We start from the raw sequence: 19,444 nt of genomic DNA, 5'->3' as shown, positions 1-19,444 counted from the left end.
AAAACAACAAAAGCATGCTATACCTGCAGTATTGTAGGAATGCAGCTTTAAGCAGTTTTGTCTTATCTTCATGGGCTACCGTTTCATTTTTTGTTGTGGTCTCAAAAACCATACTCTACGAAACAAAATGAAACAAAAACCAAGCTATTGCTTATGAGAACATTTGTACAAGCTGAAGGAGGATCCTGTGATAGAATACCACACCCCCAGATTTGTTAGCCAGCAGTAAATCAAAGTCCTACAGAAAAGTCAGGTAACTCAGGGCTTTTTATCATGGTCAACACAGCTATCCCAACTGTCCCTATGCTTATCAAACATGTGTTAAGCACAGTGGGAATGACAGAGTTAAGCAGGACTAAGGAAAACTAAGAAACGGAACAGTGCAAAACAAATTCAGGAATATGCAGCAGCACTAAACAATATTATCTAGCCTTCTGTGACTGAAGTATTTTCTTTATGTTTTAAAACCCCAAACTTATAGATAAAGCTACCTCAGGTTTTAAGATAATTGAAAGATTTTTTTTTTTTTTTTTTTTTGGTTTTTCTAGACAGGGTTTCTCTGTGTAGCCCTGGCTGTCCTGGAACTCACTCTGTAGACCAGGCTGTCCTTGAACTCAAAGAGATCTGCCGACCTCTGCCTCCCAAGTACTGAGACTAAAGGAATGCACTACCACACCTGGCGAAAGTTGATTTACTATTTCTTTCTTTTTAATCTCATTAAGCCTCTCAGAAGTCATCTGTTGCGGTCATTGAGATGGCTCAGTGAATAAAGACATTTGCTGTGCAAGTTTGGCAACCTGAGGTGGCATACAGGTCTGCCTAGCACAGGTGGGGACAGGTCATAGGGTCTGGACAGTGAGGAAAACTTCAGGATAAGCCTGGTCACCTTCCCAAGGTAACCACAGGATAAACAAGTACCTTCCAAAGCTGCTGGATAGTGTGTGCAACTATCAACTCAGCAAATAAAATCAATGCTGTCAGCACCCCAAGAATCACCAGTGTATATTGTGTGGCATGTCACTGGTGCTTCCCTGGGCTCAGCGAACCATTCAAGAGTCATCCTACTCCTAGGGAAGGTAAAGAAGAGAAGGAGGTATACATTGTTCCAAGTCCTTGTTTTAAAACTGATGACTTGGAGACAGCAGCGTATACATTTGGCTCAGAGATGTAGAGGAAAAAGCAGAAGGAATGACTAAGACCAACAACAAGCAGGTGTTCTGAGAAAGAGGACCTAGGAAATAGGGACAAGAGAACAAAGAACTGATTTCATCTCAGCCTTTCTAAATTGCCTGCCTTTTCTGGTGTGAAATACTCTGATAAAGTAAATCTTTGAATCTTTGACCACCTTACCTCATTGCCCCGTCCACCAACTGAATAGGTCAAAGACTCTTCCAGGTCCTCTGCTAATAGGGACACATTTTCCCTCGGAGTAATAGACACCAGACCACTATTCCTAGAGAAAAGAATAGGAACACCGCCACAGGAACCAGCGCCCAAAATGCCATCTCCTGAGAAAACAAGCACAAAGATCACACAGAACAATCCCTCAACTCTCCCACCCCAACTATCCCAGGAACCAGTGCCCAAAATGCCATCTCCTGAGAAAACAAGCACAAAGATCACACAGAACAGTCCCTCAACTCTCCCACCCCAACTATCCCAATGGCCTGCATCCTTTCTCCTTCATGACACCTACAATAGAAATGCTATGGCATAAACGTATTTAATATAATTTATTTTTACTTTATTTATGGTCGTTGCTACTGAATAAAGCAGACTGTCTTTCCACATTAGAGACAAGAAAAATGGCTGGAGAGATGGCTTGGCAATTAAAGCACTTGTTGCTTCTGCAGAAGACTAGAGTTCAGTTCTTAGTGACCTCACTGGGAGGCTCACAACTTCCTGTAACTCCAGCTCCAGGAGACTACACTTTCTTCAGGCCTCCTTGGTACCCCTGTCCTTACATAAATATCTAAAAAACAAAAATAAAAAACAACAAAACACCCAAAGAACAAAACCCACAAAACTTATCCCTGCAATAGAACAGTGAGCAAGGCCCCTCCTCAATCCCTCCAAATTTCTTATTCTGTAAAACTCAGAATGGCAGCATCTCCACCCCACGGCATCCTCTTGCTTCTTGCCTAATGGTCTTTCTCTATTGGGCCAATCCAGGAAGTAGCCAGCCTGCTCTGCACCTTAGGAATAGCCCAAATAATGATCCTCCTATGTGGACCACCATCCAGGCTCCATCTGTGGCCTTGCCCAGGTCCTGTCCTCTCTACAGTCCTAGTAGGACTATATGCTGGTCAGTGTTGCTGGCCATCTCCCCAAGATTCTTCCTGCCAAGTCTGGACAAACTAGCTTAAAGAGTGTTAACCCAGAGTGAGCCACCCTCATAAACCAAGATGAGCATTTGCTTCTCTCTCAGGGTTAGTTCTTATCCTCTTGTGTCTTCTGGTTTTGTTTTCTTACTAATTTTGCCTGTAAAAGTAACGGTCTGTGAATTCTACCCATCCTTGGGTATTCAACATGGCTGCGAATTCAGCTACTGCAAAGAGTATTAATGTTTCTGACTGGCAGGTAGCAAAACATACAGTAAAAGAAGAGAAACTGCCAAGAATGGCTAGTGAACTGGCCAAAGTGCTTGGATTTAAGACTTACTTACTGAAGACTGTATAATACTGGTGGACACATATAAACACATATAAAAGGAGAACAAGAGTCCAGAAAGATACCACATGCATATGATCAACCGAATTTTGACAAAGGTAAAAATATAATACAATGGAGAAAGAATCATTTTTTCATCTAAAATAGCCACCCATGTACCTTGTGTATCAAAGACAATTTTCTCCTGAGGAAGAGAAAACTTCCCAGTTCCTGTGGAACACACAAAGACGGCATTCTCCATATAAAGATAGGTCATCTGACTTGAAAAGTTTGGCACCATTAATCGACATGTAATCAGGTCTTCAGACTGAAAGTTAAAATTAGGGTTATAGCTAGTAAGAATTAAGACAAAAATATTTGTGTAATATTTAGAACTATGTTTATATGACACCATTCCACAAAAATGTTAAAGTTCTCATTCACTGATTGTCCTTGTGAAAGTTATATACTACATAAGATGACTCACAAGACAGGAGAGGTCTATAGCCACTGCTATGGCCTGGACATTTGAGTCCCTCTAGAATTTAGATGCTGACTGCCAACTGTCTCTGGGAAGGCTCTGCTGGGCAGGTTTGTTCACCTCTATGTGAGATCATCAACAAGAAGGTACTGTCTATGAGCAATAAGTACCACATCTGCTGGAACCTTTATCTTGGACCTCTAGCCTCCAGAACTTCCCATATCTTAGAAATTATTCAATCTTAAGTATTTTGCTGCAACAGCCCAAATGGATGAAGATATTTGTCTTACAGAAATTATTTGGAGCTGGGCAATGGTGGTGCATGCCTTTAATTCCAGCACTCGAGAGGCAGGGGGATTTCTGTGAGTTTGAGGCCAGCCTGGTCTACAGAGTGAGTTCCGTGACAGCCAGCATTGTTGTTACACAGAGAAACCCTGTCTCAAAAAAATGATTTTAAAATATTTCCATGGAGTTAAGATTCTAAGCCAGGCGTAGTAGTAGGATTAAACATCTTTAACCCCAGAACTTGGGAGGCAGAGGCAAATGGACCTTTGGGTTTGAGGCCAAACTGGTCTACAGAGTAAGTTCCAGGACAACAAGGCTACACAAAAAAAACCCTGTCTTGAAAAACCAACTAACCAACCAACCAACCAAGCAAATAAAAAGATTATAACTAGAAGTTTATAACAAATGAGAAACAAAAAGCTCTAATTTGTTATATTGTTTATTTATTATGTATACAGTGTTTTGTCTGCATATATGCCTGCAGGTCAGAAGAGAGAACCAGATCTCATTACAGATGATTGTGAGCCACCATGGGGTTGCTGTGAATTGAACGCAGGACCTCTGGAAGAGCAGCCAGTGCTCTTAACCGCTGAGCCATCTCTCTCCAGCCCTTATACTATTTATTTTGAAACTGGCAGATGAAAAGGAAACATTTTGGTTCTGGATCTTTTTTTTTTTTCCTGAGACAGTTTTGCTATGTTCCTTGTCTGTCCTGGAGCTCCCTAGGCTGACCTTAAACTCAGAGATCTGCCTGTCTCTACCTCTAGAAAAGCATGTACCTCCAAAAAAGTGTGTGCTGTCATACCCAAATGGCTTTTATTCTACCACCAGGCATCTTGTACAAGCCTGCATTTAGCAAGTCTGAGACCACCTAACAAGCTCTCATATACAAGACAATTGAGTTTTAGTGTTCACAAATAAAACCAGAGGAAGAAACACAATAAAAACTCACTAGACAAAATCAGGAAATACTAACAATCACCAACTATTACTAAAGCAGTATTAAAATTTATAAAAATTATTTTTAATGTGTGTGTACCTGTAGTGAACATGCGCACACAAATGCCTACAGAGGATAGAAGCTTTTGGATCCCCCTGAGCTGCAGTGACAGGTGGATATAAGCCGCCTGGGAACCAAACTTTGGTCTTCTGCAAGAGTAGCAAATGCTCCTAATTTGACAGAGCCATCTCTCTAGTCCCCTAAAATAATTTTTAAAGCATTTCATTGAAGTGAGACTGCAGGATATTTTTCATTCTCAAATTGTTTTCTTTATATTCTTTTGCACTTTTTGAAAATTTTTAAATGATACTGAGTTATGATTTCCAATTATACTAAATTGAAACACGTGGTAAGGTTTATTCTTATAAATAAAAGAATAGCAGACTTCTTATGGAATTCAGATGAGCAAACATAGTAGCTGGAGACATGGCTCCATGGTTAAGAAAGCTTGTTGCTCTGGCAGAGGACCCAAGTTAGGTTCCCTGTGTCCTTGCTGGGTGGCTCACAATCAACTGTGACTTCAGCTCCAGGGGCACATATAATGCCTCTGCCTTCTACAAGCACCTGCACTCACATGCAAATACCTACTCCCAAATAAACAATGGGCTAGGTATGGTTACTCACACTTTAACATTAGCACTTGGGAGGTAGAGGCAGGCAGCACTCTGAATTCTAGGATGAGCCAGGGCTACACAGTAAGACTCTGTTCTCTAATAAACAATAAAGATGGAAGAGAATTAGATACTACATAAGATTAAATGACACGTTTCACAGCTGTCATGGCTTCCCCTGGTATTAGATAATGTGTTTAATTGCTTTTTACATATTAAACATTAGTGCAACCGTCTTCCAGTGATTTACTTTGTAGAGTATGTAAATAGAGTCATTCCCTAGGCACACAGAATTTTTCTATAATATAAAGGTCTCAAAACTGAACTCCAGGAAGATAGGGTGGCACATACCTATAATAGCAGCAACTTGGGAGACAAGAGACAGAAAGATCTTGATTATGTAGTCAGATTGGGCTACATAGAGTGACCCTATCTCAAACACAAAACAACACACACACACACACACACACACACACACACACACACACCCTAAAACATGAATGCAAGTATCCATGCACCTCACCATCAAATTTCCTTTCTACTCTATAAAGAGCTACAGCAGAAGAGTAAGAGGACTGGCTGCTGGCTACCTTCACTGTCATCTTTCTTTAGTTCAGACTGGGCCAGAGAGTGAGATGGAAAAACAAAAACGCAATAATATCTGAAAGTATTTTCAAATCTTACAAATGACCCTTAAAAGACACCGATGGTCATAAGGGAATTTGATGTGCTGTGGTTTCTGTGTAATTTTACTTACCTGGAAAGGTGGGTTGTACTGAGTAACTTCTACAGTGACTGTATCTGACATTTGGTTACCATTGTCTTCCACTGTTATCAGAGAGTAATAGATGAGGCAGGGGCTGTCTCCCAGGTGCCATGCTGCTGCCAAAATCAGGAGCCCATCACTAGATAAGAGGGGGGAGGGGGTAAAAGGCAGGATTCTTTATAGCAGTATGCCAGATTATTACAATATTAAACATACTGGAGCCCTGCACCTACTATTTACCCAAGGGAGAAAAAAAATATCCTCGCAGGGCGTTGGTGCTGCACGCCTTTAATCCCAGCACTCGGGAGGCAGAGACAGGCGGATCTCTGAGTTCTAGGCCAGCCTGGTCTACAGAGCGAATCCCAGGACAGCCTCCAAGACAATACAGAGAAACCCTGTCTCGAAAAACCAAAAAAAAAAAAAAATCCTCACAATTACCTTCATGCAAATGTTTATACTAGCTTTATTATAGTAGCCAACCTGAAAACAACCCAATGTCTTCAACTGCTGAGTAGATAAATCCTGTGTGTGTGTGTGTATGTATATATATATATATATATATATATATATATATATTCTCCTGAATATCATTTAAGAACGAAAACAAAGAAATTTCTGAATCAGTTTTAAATTCACCATGTCAAAGTTGTATATACATACACTGCATGATTCATTTATACACCATTCTGAAAAAGACAAAACTAAAGACAGATCAATGACTTTTGGAGGAATTTTGGAGGAAAGACCTCTTTCTCTGCCTCCTAACCCTTATTGAGATTCAAAGTCTGCCTTATATATGTGGATACCACTTAGCAACACCCCCAGTTCTGTTCTATGTCATCATGACTATGGTCAAGTTGACTATATACTACCAGGCAGTGATGCCCCATGCCTTTACTCCCAACATTTGAGAGGCAGAAGCAGCCTGGTCTACAGACCTAGTTCTAGGACAGTCAAGGTTACACAAAGAAACCCTATCTCAAACGAACAAACAAACAAAAGATGACTATGTGCACTTAGCAAGACTCACAGAATTAAAATAAGGTGTGGATGGTGGTACACACTTGTAATCCCATTACTTGGGGCATAAAGGCCAAAGGCCAGCCTGGGTTACATGATAGCCTGTTTCAAGCAAGCAAGCAAGCAAGCAAGCAAACCTCAGAACTACATATCAAGCAAACAAAACAAAACCTCAGAACTGCATACCAGAACAGACCACTTTCACAACCTGCAAATTATAGCACAAACAACCTGACTTAAGTTTTTTTTCAAAGGATCAACACTTTAATCTTGGAATTAGTACAGTCCATACTCAGGTCATGTAGAACCCAGTGCTGGATCTAATGCTGTGAGAGCCACCTATGTTCACTTAGCCCTGCTGTGACTAAGTGACTTTGGGCTGTAGAGCCTGCAACACTCATTTGAAGCACTTCAAAGGTAAGTCACAGAGGACTGATTAACAGTGTTCTTCACAATTTACCTCTGTTTAGGGAAAACAAAACCCATCAATTCTAGAAATTCAAGCTAATGTCTATGTGAAAAAAACTCATTTTTTGCTTGTTAAGGCTTATATGGTGTTCTTAATCTATGTTGTTGTGCAGCAAAAAAAAATTAAATGTTCTCTAACACAAATTCTTCTAAGGTAGCACTATGAGCAACTTTCATTCAAGGATCTGAAATCTGTGGGTAGCAAGCACCTTCTCCTGGCAGCCACTTCTAGGCAATTTAATGAGGGTCAAGGTGACAGCTCCTCCCTTAGTTCTCCTGGCTGCCACCCAGACCACCAAAGGAATGCAGAAATTCCTGGCTCCAATTTACAGCACATTGGCATTGTGCTAATGTTACAAGTGAGGTCTCAAGGAGAAAGCCTCTCTATACCAAGCAAGTGGCCCAGGGGGCCACACCTGTCAGTGCTGTAAGAAGGGTCACTAAAGAGGGTATTACCATTCTACCAATGGTAGAGCCTAATCTAACAGTCATCAAGAAGACAGAGAACATGGTGTTTCCCAAGTTTCTCAAGGACTTTTCATAACAGAAGAGTGAAGTCTCAGAGTAGCCAACTCCCAAGTCTATTTTATTCCTCATTCTCAAGCTAAAAAGGCTGTGGTAAGCCCACAGTAGGCTACACCCTAAATTTCCAAAAGTCAGATAAATGAAAGTAAGCATGGTCTTTAATAATAAAAATGTTTGTAGAAATTAAGGAAACACTATCATTTTATCTCCTTGGTGCTTTTACAGGGTCTTCAAATACTGCTCAGAAACATGCTAACAGTCTGTGAGAATCTTCTGAGAAACAAACATAACAACTGTGCTATACCAAATCAGAACATAGTAAACACAACTCTGAAACACATATAGTCCTTAACTGCTCAGGTGTGGTGGCACACACCTTTAATTCTAGCACTCTGGAAGGCAGAGGCAGGCAACCCTGAGGCTGAGGCCAGTCTAGTGTACATAGTAAGTTCCTGGCCAGGCAAGATTATAGTGAGACCCTGTCTCAAGGGAACAAAAAAAGGTCTTCATTTTGTTTGTGACAGTGTCTTGTATATAGCTCAGGCTGGTCAGGAACCATAACCCTCTGCCTCAGCCTTCCTCAGTGCTAAGACTACAAACTGAGCTGCCAAGCCCTGCCTGAGAACTGTTGCTAAGAGAAAACTCACTCCAAGCATAAACCATGCACTGGAGCCTCAGTACATTAGCTTAGCCACTGACTACGGGCTAGAAGAACTCCTTCACTGACAACGATGAGGACCTGATGTCTTCAATGGAGAGCAGAGACATCACTGCTCTGGACTCCCTTGGCAACAGAAAGGCGGGGGTGTTGACAATGCCATAAGATAGAATAAAGACAGAGCTGGTCCAGCTGTGCAAGCCAGAAGCATCAAGTCTAAGGGGCAGGAACACACCATTTATAGCTGAGGAATGCTTCAATTTCCCACACAAACCCGCAGCACTACATAAGGAACAACAGACCACTCAGAGCCTTAGCAGACAGTACTTAGAAGAGCAGTGCCAGCAGTGCAGGCAGAACAACACATTACTACAAAGATGTCAACTTGTTATCCAACTTCTTTAGGGCAAGTTAGCTGCTTACCAGTTTTGCTTCAAGTCCAAATACTGAATGTTGACCCCTTCTTTAATAGCTTCGTAGTTACTTTCAGATCCCTAAATGGAAGTACCAAAGTGTAAGCTCCCAGTAATTAGCATGTCGTTCTTTCCACCCACTGAACACCCAGCACCTGGCAAAGTGTTGCACCCATGAGCAATGAACATTTAAAAACTACCATGCCAAGGCAAGTGTGGTGGTGCACAACTTTAATCCCAGCACTCAAGAGGAAGAGACAGATAGATATCTTTGAAATTGAGGCCAGCTTGGTCTACACAGTGAATTCCAAGATAGGCAGGACTGTCTAGTGAAACCCTGTATTTAAAAAAATTAGTAGGTCAGCTGGTTATGGTGGCACATGCTTATACTCCTAGTACATAGGTGGTGGGGGCAGGAGAATCAACTACACAGTGAGTTTGAGACCAGCCTGAGCTATATGAGACTGTCTTATATCTTGCCATCTTATAATTAGCAAGTTAATCACTGATTTCTATTACAGCTAGGAATTGAACACCCAGTTTTACTTATTTACTGTGTGTGTATATATTACCCATTACATGGAAGTACACTTCAGTGAGGCAGCTGTGGTGATGCTTACCTACAATTCCAGCACTTGGGAAGTTGAGGCAGGAGGACTTAAAGAGTTCACAACCAGCCTGGGCTACAGAGTGAGTCCCTGTCTCAAAGAAAACAAGAAACAAAGAAGGAACGAACACACCATAAATCAAACCAGAAATGGTCATTACTGTTCCTCACCCAAATAGCATCAGTAATGCTTTCCTTCAGGACTCTGTGCATATCCCAACTGTGAGCCTGTTTTTCTGAAAAATCATCCAGTTCCCATTTACTGATGTTTGAACTTGTCAGGGTGTAGAAACTCGATCTTCCTCTGTCCCACAGAACACTGGCCAGCTGTGCAGAGAAAGGGGGTCATGTTGAGACTGACTCCAAGTTCACGTGCTTTACAGCTTTCTGACTACAAATCTTCCCCCAGGCTCTGGAGGAAGGAGTAACTCTGAAATGGACCTTGAAAGCAAGGACCCATCTCCAAAGGAAGGGCCTGGGAAAAACAGAGCTGTAAAGAGCAGAGCTGGGAGACGGGAAAGTTAGAGTCCTTAGAGAACCTGTTTCATATTAAATTGGATCAATATGAAAAAACTCTTTAAAGAAACCACAGCATAGCCGGGTGTTGGTGGCGCACGCCTTTAATCCCAGCACTCGGGAGGCAGAGGCAGGCAGATCTCTGTAAGTTCGAGACCAGCCTGGACTATCAAGCGAGTTCCAGGACAGCCTCCAAAGCCACAGAGAAACCCTGTCTCGAAAAACCAAAAAAAAAAAAAAGAAACCACAGCATAGTCTTGAGTATGAGTCAAGATGTTGCTGCTCATGGTTTTTGAGCCTAGAACTTGAAGGAAGCCTGGCAGGGAGGACACTCATCAGACATGGGCACTGTTTGTATGAGTAGGCTCTTTTGTATGAAACAGATGTGTTTAAGATGAATGTGCACCCCCATTGCCTCCATTTCTCCTGTTACAGGAGAAGGGCCAACAATGAGGCTGTCCTGGCCTGTGAACAAGAGCAAACCAGGGCTTTTACAGAGACAGAACAAGGGGATGAAATGCACCTAGAAGCAGCTGGGGAACCACTGATGTACAACAGAAAGGGAAGCACACTGACTATCACCATGGTTTGAAACCCAGGTCACTTGAGTAAAAGGCCAGTGCCATTAACAGAAACATGTCTTTAATGCCAGCACTCGGGAGGCAGAGGCAAGCGGATCTCTGTGAATTCGAGGCCAGGCTGGACCGACAGCCTCCAAAACAATACAGAGAAACCCTGTCTCGTACAACCAAAAAAAAAACAAAAAACAAAAACAAAAACCTCATTAAAACTTTTCACAGTAGGACTAGAGATATGGTTTGGTGGTCAACAACACTTAATTGCTCTTCAAAAGGATTCAGGTTCAAGTCCCAGGATCCACATGGCAGTTAACAACTGTAATCCTAGTTTCAGAGGATTTGATGCTTTCCTCTGGCCTCAGCAGATACTAGGCAACCATGAGGTACATAGAAATACATGCAAGCAAATACTCACACACCTAAAATTAAAAAGCAAAATCAAAAACACAACAGCTTACATTCACAAGACACCAATAACATTGTCACAGGAATCCTTCAACTCCGTATAAACAGTTCTTTACAAACGTACCATGAGGTCACTAGTAGGGGAGAGAATCCCGAAAAGGGAAGAAACCCTTCGGCCAATCCCTGAGAACATCCCTTGGCCCTGGGGCAGGGCATGCTGGTGAATCTTCCCTGAGCTTTCAGGAATCAGTCGGATCAGCTGACTCCCCACAGAGGACAGGATGAAACTTCCACCCTGTGAATACAAAGCACAAGATGAGCTTGGAAGAGTTTAGGACCAAGAACTAGCAAAAAAATGTGTGACAAGCCAGGCAGTGGTGGCTCACCTTTAATTTCAGCACTTAGAGGAGACAGAGGCAGGCAGATCTCTGTGAATTCGAGGCCAGCCTGGCCTACAGAGAGAGTTTCAGGGTAGGCTCCAGAGCTACACAAAGAAACCCTGTCTCAAAAAACAAAACAAAACAAAAACAGTATGACAAAGTCTGGTGTGGTGGTGCTTGCCTGAAATCCCAGCACTTGAGAAACTGAGGCAGAAGGATTATCATTAAGGTCAGCCTGGGCTGCAGAGCTAGACTTTGTCTAAATTGAAAAACAAAAAATTTTTGATAGACAAAACATATCCCTACCTTAAATGTACCTGAGAGGATTTTAAAAAGGTACATTAATCCATTAGAATCCTTTCACTAATTAATGCCCAGAAATATTCTTACAACAGAAAAAAAGCCCCCTTCTTAAATCTGAGTTTTAAATTTCTTTTCTTTCTTTCTTTCTTTTTTTTTTTTTTTGAGGCAGCATCATACATTTCAAGCTGGCCTTGAACTCACTACATAGCCAAGGATGACCCAAATTCCCCACCCTTCTGAATGCTGGGATCATAGGTATGCACCACTACATCTGGTTTAAGTGGTGCTGGATGCAGTCAAGGGCCCTGTGCATGTTAGGCAAGTACTCTGCTAAGCAAGCCCTAAATCCAGACTCAGTTCTCTTCCATAATTGTAGAGTAGACACCAACAAGTATTCTCCCAGTATCTAAGAGTTAGTTTCTTTCTTTTTACTTTTTTGCTGGCTTTTTTTGAAACAGGTTTTCTATATGTAGCTCAGGCGCTCCTGGAGCTCATGGAGCTCCTGCCTCTGCCTCCTGAGTGCTGGAATTAAAGTTATGTACCACCAGGCCTAGCTTGCCTGTCTTTCTATCCACCCCTCCCACCCCATCCCCACCCCCACACAGGGTTTCTCTGTGTAGATCTAGCTGTCCTGGAACTAGCTCTACAAACCAGACTAGCCTTGAACTCGCAGAGATGAATTCTCTGTGAGAACCACCTGCCTTTGCCTTCCATGTGTTGGGATTAAAAGTACACACCACCACTGCCCAGCTTGTCCAAGAGTTTCTAATAGCTACTTTTGTAAAGTATTTAAAGGGAATGAACCAACATTCTAATCCCCAATGAATGGCCTTCCCTGATCTAGTTCACACCACAGCCCTCATCTTCTCTTCCTTGCCTCCCAGGCCCCTACACCCTACAGCTGTCCAGAATCTGTAATTCCTGCTTCAGATCTCCCTGCCGGTTCGCACTACGGCTCTCTCTATACACACCTGCACCGATGTCAGGAACCTACACATTCTCTCGCCTCCCAAATCCACACAGGTCTCTGAGTAGGTGTCTTCCCTGGCGAGGCTGGGCCAGTAGCGGATGGACCCCTCTTTGGTAGCAACCATGACAGCAACAGCCTTGAAACAAAACCACAGTCATCAGCAACAATGAAAGAAGGCCTCAAAACCAGGTGCCTATGATCACTGATGAAAACAAGTTTCTTATTTTTATATTAATTTTATTATTTTACGTATCTATTTATTTTAGAGATGGTCTCACTATGTAGCCCTGACTGACCTCCAATTCACAGAGGTCTGACTGCTTTGGCATTTCAAGTACTGAGATTAAAGGTATGTACAATCATGCCCATCAAAATTCTTTTAAGATTATGCAACAGGAAAACCGCCTTCACCTTTCTGTTCAGGTTTGTGAATTTTAACATGTGCAGACAGTGTAACCAACCACCCATCACAAGGATACAAAACTGTTATGTCATCCCAAACCACCTAATGATGATTATGCCTTCTCTGTTTTACCCTGGCAACTGTTTCCATCACCTTAGATCTGGCACTTGAGAATGTCAGACAGAGGTATTGAGGGGATGGGGCTAGTAACATAACACAAGTGATCTGAGAGTAGGAAGGGTTAGGTAGGGATAGGGAGCAAGGATGTGGAGGAGAACTGATTAAAGCTAGGTTATAGACCTTATAGAAGTGGCACATGCCTTTAATCCCAGCACTTAGGAGGCAGAGACACATGGATCTCCATTGAGTTCAAGGCCAGGCCGGTCTACATAGTGAGTTCCCAGACAGCCAGAGCCAAACAAACAAGCTAGGCTATATATAAAAATGCCTTAAGAAACTTAATATTATGTATATATTTCTCATTTCTTTAAGAGAAATGGCCAGGTGGCTGGAGAGATGGCTTAGTGGTTAAGAGCACTGACTGCTCTTCCAGAGGACCTGGGTTCAGTTCCCAGTATTCATGGCAGCTCACAACCGTCTGTAACTACAGGATCCAACACCTTCACACAGACAATAAAATAAAATTTAAAAAGAGGAAAGAGAGAAGGAGAGGGAGAGTGGAAGGGGGGGCCAGGAAGGGACTGTCAGGTCACAGGGCATGTGTACCCTCACTTTGTCAGGAACTGGGAACCAAGAGTATGCACTGTTTTACATCACTGTTCTGCATTCCACCCAGGAGGTCAGCTGCTCCACATCTGGCCTCAATCAGCAGTGTCAGGCTCATTAGCCATCCTATCAGTGGTGCAACAGTGCTCCACTGGTGTTTTATCTGCACTGTCCCAACAGCAATGATGTTAAATAGCTACTCACAAGCTTATCTGCCACTCTCATACACTCACCGGTAAAGTAAGTGTCTACTGAAGACCTTGCCCTGCTTTGTTTTCCCTCTTCCCTTTATGTGTATGAGTGTTGCCTGCCTGTTTATGAATCACCTGCATGTCTGGTGCCTGTGGAAGCTGAAGGCACCTGATTCCCTGGAAGGGGAGTTATAGATTACTGTGACCCACCATGTGGCTGTTGGGAACTAAGTTGGGGTCCTCTGCAGAAGCAATTAAGTGCTCTTATCTTCTGGGATTGCTTGTTTCCTCATCAAACTTTTGCTTTGTGACTTTTTAATATTCTACATGTTAAGTCCTCAGTTGGACTTATGAGTATTTCCTCAGTCTGTACCTTGTTTCATTTTCTTATTTTAGAAAAGGTATTATTTGAGACAAGGTGTCAAAGCTCTAGGTGGCCTGGAATTTGATATAGACCAGGCTGGCTTTGACCTCATAGAAATCCACCTGACTCTGTCTCCCCAGTGCTGGGATTAAAGGTGTGCACCACCACACCAGGCTCTCAATCAGCTTTTTAAAAAAGATTTTTAAAAACTATGTGTGTATGTGTATTTTCTGCAGAGGTCAGAAAATATATCCTAGAACTGGAGTTGCATTACTGTCACGAATCACCCAAAGAGGGTGCTAGGAACTGAACCCATGTCTTCGGCATGAGTCATACAGGCTCTTAACCACTGAGCCATCTCTCCAGCTCCTTCAATCAGCATTTAAGTCACCTACCTGAACGGAATGTACTTCACCTGAGGTCGCAGCATAAGAGAGTGCCACCAGGTCAGCACTCCAGTGGAAATCACTAGGGGGCAGCTGGAGTTCTTTGCAAACAGACAACTGCAAGACAAGACCAAACAAACAAAAAACCCTTCACATTTAATCCAGTTTGTTCATTCTGACTTCCTTATTCCTTCTGTATATTTCAAATGAATTCACTGCTGGAATACCATTTTACAAAAGCCTTCTTTTCACAGCTCTTTTTGATCAGGTACAACAGAGTATCTCAAGAGACACAAAGTCAGGAAAAACAGATGCAAAAATGGACTTCTATATGAACTAGTCTGTGCTGAGCACATTAAGGCAGCTTACAGACCCAAGAGAATACAGTGTGAAAAACCAAGCTCTGAAGCAGGAGAATAAGGGACACATGATCCAGAGCCCATGAAGACAGTGATATCACAAGCTCATGTTCACTTATTTTGGCTGCAGTGGGTCCTTTGAGAAGGAAGAATCTAAAGACCTCAACAAAAATAAATTATTGAAAGAGAAGTTTTGGATGGCTGAGAGGCCAACAGGGGACTGATCAGGACTCCATGAATGTAGTGCCAGTGAGGAGGCCACAGAAATCACTGTGTTTACCATGGTGTATGAATGATCTTTGGGAGTCCATTCCAAATAGAGGGATGCTCTCTCAGCCTGGACACATGGGGAAGGGCCTAGGTCCTGCCCTGGATGAAATGACAGACTTTGGAGATCCCCCCCCAAGGAGGAATGATGTGGGTATTGGGTGGGGGGTTGGGAAGGGGCTGGTAGAGGGACAAGGGAGGAGGGGTGGGAGAGGGAGCTGGGATTGACATGTAAAGCATTCATGTTTCTAATTTAAATAAAAACATATATTGAGAAAAAAAAAGAGAAGTTTTGTTTTATTTTTTTCAATAAACTACAAATGCACATTCAGCATTTCATATCATGAATTCCTAATGATTACAGATTGACCAGCATCGTTCACGAACTTTAAAAATAAAGAACCAGTTGAAACCCCTTTCCCCCACTTGTTATCTAAAAAGGCATTACCTTAGTGACAGGTGACACAGTAATCTTCCAAATGAGGAGTTTCTCTTTGCAAACCAGGCAAGCCCACCCACCTTCATCTATGTGGACAGACAGCTGATCGTCAGCTGAGGAAATAAGGCATACAATTAATCTCACATTGAGACTATGAAAAGTTGTTTAATCTTTTTATACTAACACCTTTTCTACCATATTTGTCACCAAAACAGGTAACAGAAGCACACATATATTAACTCAGGAGCTGGAGAGATGACAATGATTAAAAGTACTTAGCTGCACATGCAGAGGACCTGGGTTTAGTTACCAGCACCTACATGGCAACACATAACCACCTAAAACTCCAGTTCTGGAGGATCTGACCCACCCTTCTGATACCCACAGGTTCATGCATACACATGGTGCACATATATACTTAGGCATACAAATATATAATTATCATAAATACTAATAACATAAAATAAAATTTAAAAAGCAAGTCACATAACAATTTCCAAATATTTAGGATTAATCAAAATCCAACATGAGATTCATTAAGCTTTAATGATTACCTTTAGAAGCATATCCCAAGCCAGGTGGTGGTGGTGCACGCCTTTGATCCCAGCACTCGGGAGGCAGAGGCAGGATCTCTGTGAATTTGAGACCAGCCTGGTCTACAAGAGCTAGTTCCAGGACAGGCTTCAAAGCTACACAGGGAAACCCTGCCTCGAAAAACCAAAAAAAGGGAAACATATCCAAAAGAAAAAACCATTTGGGTTTATGTTTAATGCTCTTTCATTTTTGTTATAAAGACAATCTTAGTTAAACATGGTGGCAAATGCCTTTAATTCCAATACTCAGGAAGCAGAGACAGGTGGATTTCTCTGAGTTTATGGCTAGTCTGGTCTACCTCTATTGCATCCTACCCCCAAAAAAGCAAAAACACAATTTAACTTCTGTAATAATTACTTATTTGATAGAGCAAACAATAACTCTCTCATTAGCTACCATTTTCAAAGGAAAAAAACCCACATTCCTTCAAAAGAATATAATTTTCAAATAGAGCTCTTTAAAGACACAGTGAAACATTTCATTACAAGGAAACACAAAGAACATTGTTTATTAAGGGAAAAACCAACATACTACTATGTCTAAGCACCAGTGGTGGTAAGCTTTCACAAATGCATTCATAGCCTTGAGAATCTTACCTGATTTGGGCTTTGCTCTTTGTGTATAGACTGGGCAGTGGTACAAAACACATAGCATTGGAAATAAACACACTAAAATGTGGACTCATGTCCAAGCCCTGCACAGCCTCCTGCTGAACTGAAGCACCCTGCTTGGGAGAGTTCTTAGCCCTCAAGCCTTGAAGGTCTGACCTAACATCAGATGTGGTCATTTTAAAATGAAGTAAAGTCCTTTAAGTCTGCACCACTCTTTGGAATTCCTAGAGCAGAGGTTATGTACTGCTTATACACAGACTTGTGGCATGACCCAGAAAGGTTTAAACACAGTATAAACTGAAATTTTTGGAGTGGCAAAAAGAAAAAGAATGAGGTGGGGAGGTAGGGATGGAAACCAGGTGGAGAAAATAATGCATGACAGAGATGAGCAGCCTGAAAACCACCACCCCTAAAATGCTAGGGACTGACAACGAGGATGCCTACCTAACTGAAGGGGACAGGAAACATATCTTTTACAACAGAATATTTTTATCTACAGTTTTTCATGATAAGGGCTGGCTCAGTGGATAGTGCCTGCTGTTTAAGCTTTATGATCTCTGGCCAGGCGGTAGCGGCGCATGACTTTAGTCCCAACACTTCGGAGGCAGAGGCAGGTGATCTCAGTGAATTCGAGGACAACCTGGTCTACAGAGCTACTTCCAAGACAGCCAGGGCAGCTACACAGAGAAACCCTGTCTTGAAAAATAAACAAACAAAAAAGTCGGGAATATCTGAAGGGGACTGAAATTTACACACATAGTACTTCGACTAATGACTCGATGTGATTATGTTAGACTAATTCACTCAGCTTCACAAACCTATGTCTCAATAATATTGAAAAACAGCTTCCTACTTCTCTGACATACAAAGCCAAAATGCCATTGCATTTGACCTGGTTATTGACTGATGTCAGGGGCAAATGAAAAGATGACACCTACCCTCAGCCAGTGTCAAAGCTTCCATGACCTTAACAGGGAGAGACGATCCAAACATTCTCACATCGTAGTTCACAGACTCTGATATGGAATGGTGAGAAAATACCCGTGTAGGTGTTCCTCTAAAGAGAAGAGACCACGTAATATTACTTGCAATCTGAAATTTCCCAGTATCTTAGCCTTTTACAGATCTACACATAAGAGATCCCTGATGAAGTAAATCTGCAAAAGATACTAGCTTGTGTGCATTATGTAATTAACTATATTTTTCAACAGAACTAAGAAGCCTGACTTCTTAGCTTGATTCCCATTGCTGTGATATAGACCAAGACCAAAAACAACTTGAGGAAGAGTTCATTTCATCTTATACTTCCAGGTAACAGCCCATTACCAAGGGAAGTCAGGGCAGTAACTCACAGGGCAGGAACCTGCAGACAGGACCTAAGGCAGGAGCCATGGACAAATGTTCTTGACTGGTTTGCTCAGTTGCTTTCTTATGTACTCCAGGGCCACCTGCCCAGGGATGGCACTGCCCAGAGTGGGCTGGGTCCTTCCACATCAATCATCAGTCAGGAAAACCCCCACAGGCATCTTCTTAATTGAGCTTCCCTCTTCTCAGATGATTCTGGTGTGTGTACAAGTACACACACACACACACACACACACACACACACACACACACCATGCCTGGTTTTTGACCATGAGCTCAGAAATTAGGAGCACATGTTTACCTTTAAGATCAGTGCTATCAAGAACCCTTTCCAAAAGAAAAAAGTCAACAGCTCCCTGAAACTAACCTGATTTCCTTTCCTGTCCGTGTCACTATAATAAAGAAATTACTTTTGTTTTAATCTTTACAATACCTGACGTCTGTTTCTACCTTACAAAAACATTGCTTTGATACTACTCAGAAGGTGCTTTTATTCTTTTCTGTAGCGCGAAGACTGAATTTATGAATTCAATAACAAGTTAAGCAAAGGGAGTGCAAAATGAGGGTCACCATTGAAAAAGAGGCAATAATACGCAAGAGTGACTACGTTCCAACTCTGCGGCAGCTTTCCCCCCAACTGCTCGGTTCCACCTGCCGGTTCTGGAACTGAACCTGCTGATCACCGAACATCCACTTACCTAGAGCTCACCGAGCTGCGCCGGCCTACCGGAGAGAAGAGCACAGGCGAGCTAACGGCAGACCCCAGAGACAGACCCCTTCTGCTCGCTCTAGGCGTGGACGCCGGTCCGATTCCAACCAGCGGACCCCGTCGGGTCCCTGGCCCCGGGGTCCGCGGAGAGGAGACGCCTGGAAACATGTCTGCAGGGACCGTTGAGGAAGCTCCACTTGGTAGAGGAGAAAAAAAAAGAAAGAGAAAGAGAGAGAGAACCTCACGCGCCAGGAGCTTGAACACTAAGGGGGCGGGAAGGCGCCTACCGATGACGCAAACAGGGCACGGAGCCGGGACCAACACTCAGCGATGATATACAAATAGGGAAGGGAAGGCGCGTGGCGATGACGGCAAAGCTTGGCGCCGAGCTGCAG

The 19,444-nt window shown here is 42.6% G+C and overlaps 1 protein-coding gene across 1 annotated transcript in view; it reads right to left on the bottom strand.

Moving 5' to 3' along the window:
* Nup133 (nucleoporin 133) overlaps positions 1 to 19,338 on the bottom strand; it is a 44,690-nt gene extending 25,352 nt beyond the window's left edge. Inside the window, exons 1-12 of the mRNA XM_005064668.4 lie at positions 19,039 to 19,338; positions 17,914 to 18,032; positions 15,780 to 15,883; positions 14,715 to 14,822; positions 12,637 to 12,771; positions 11,107 to 11,277; positions 9,655 to 9,810; positions 8,887 to 8,957; positions 5,784 to 5,931; positions 2,830 to 2,977; positions 1,351 to 1,508; positions 24 to 115 (exon numbers count right to left, since the gene is read on the bottom strand). Coding sequence (XP_005064725.1) covers positions 24 to 115; positions 1,351 to 1,508; positions 2,830 to 2,977; positions 5,784 to 5,931; positions 8,887 to 8,957; positions 9,655 to 9,810; positions 11,107 to 11,277; positions 12,637 to 12,771; positions 14,715 to 14,822; positions 15,780 to 15,883; positions 17,914 to 18,032; positions 19,039 to 19,217 — 1,589 coding nt within the window. The 5' untranslated portion in view covers positions 19,218 to 19,338. The remainder of the gene's footprint in view (positions 1 to 23; positions 116 to 1,350; positions 1,509 to 2,829; positions 2,978 to 5,783; positions 5,932 to 8,886; positions 8,958 to 9,654; positions 9,811 to 11,106; positions 11,278 to 12,636; positions 12,772 to 14,714; positions 14,823 to 15,779; positions 15,884 to 17,913; positions 18,033 to 19,038) is intronic.
* Positions 19,339 to 19,444: the final 106 nt, after the last annotated feature.

Source organism: Mesocricetus auratus, unplaced genomic scaffold (genome assembly GCF_017639785.1).
Source record: "Mesocricetus auratus isolate SY011 unplaced genomic scaffold, BCM_Maur_2.0 Super-Scaffold_100013, whole genome shotgun sequence".
Taxonomy (NCBI): domain Eukaryota; kingdom Metazoa; phylum Chordata; class Mammalia; order Rodentia; family Cricetidae; genus Mesocricetus; species Mesocricetus auratus.
The sequence above is the reverse complement of the archived record's forward strand: the minus strand, read 5'-3'. Positions and strand labels throughout refer to the sequence as shown.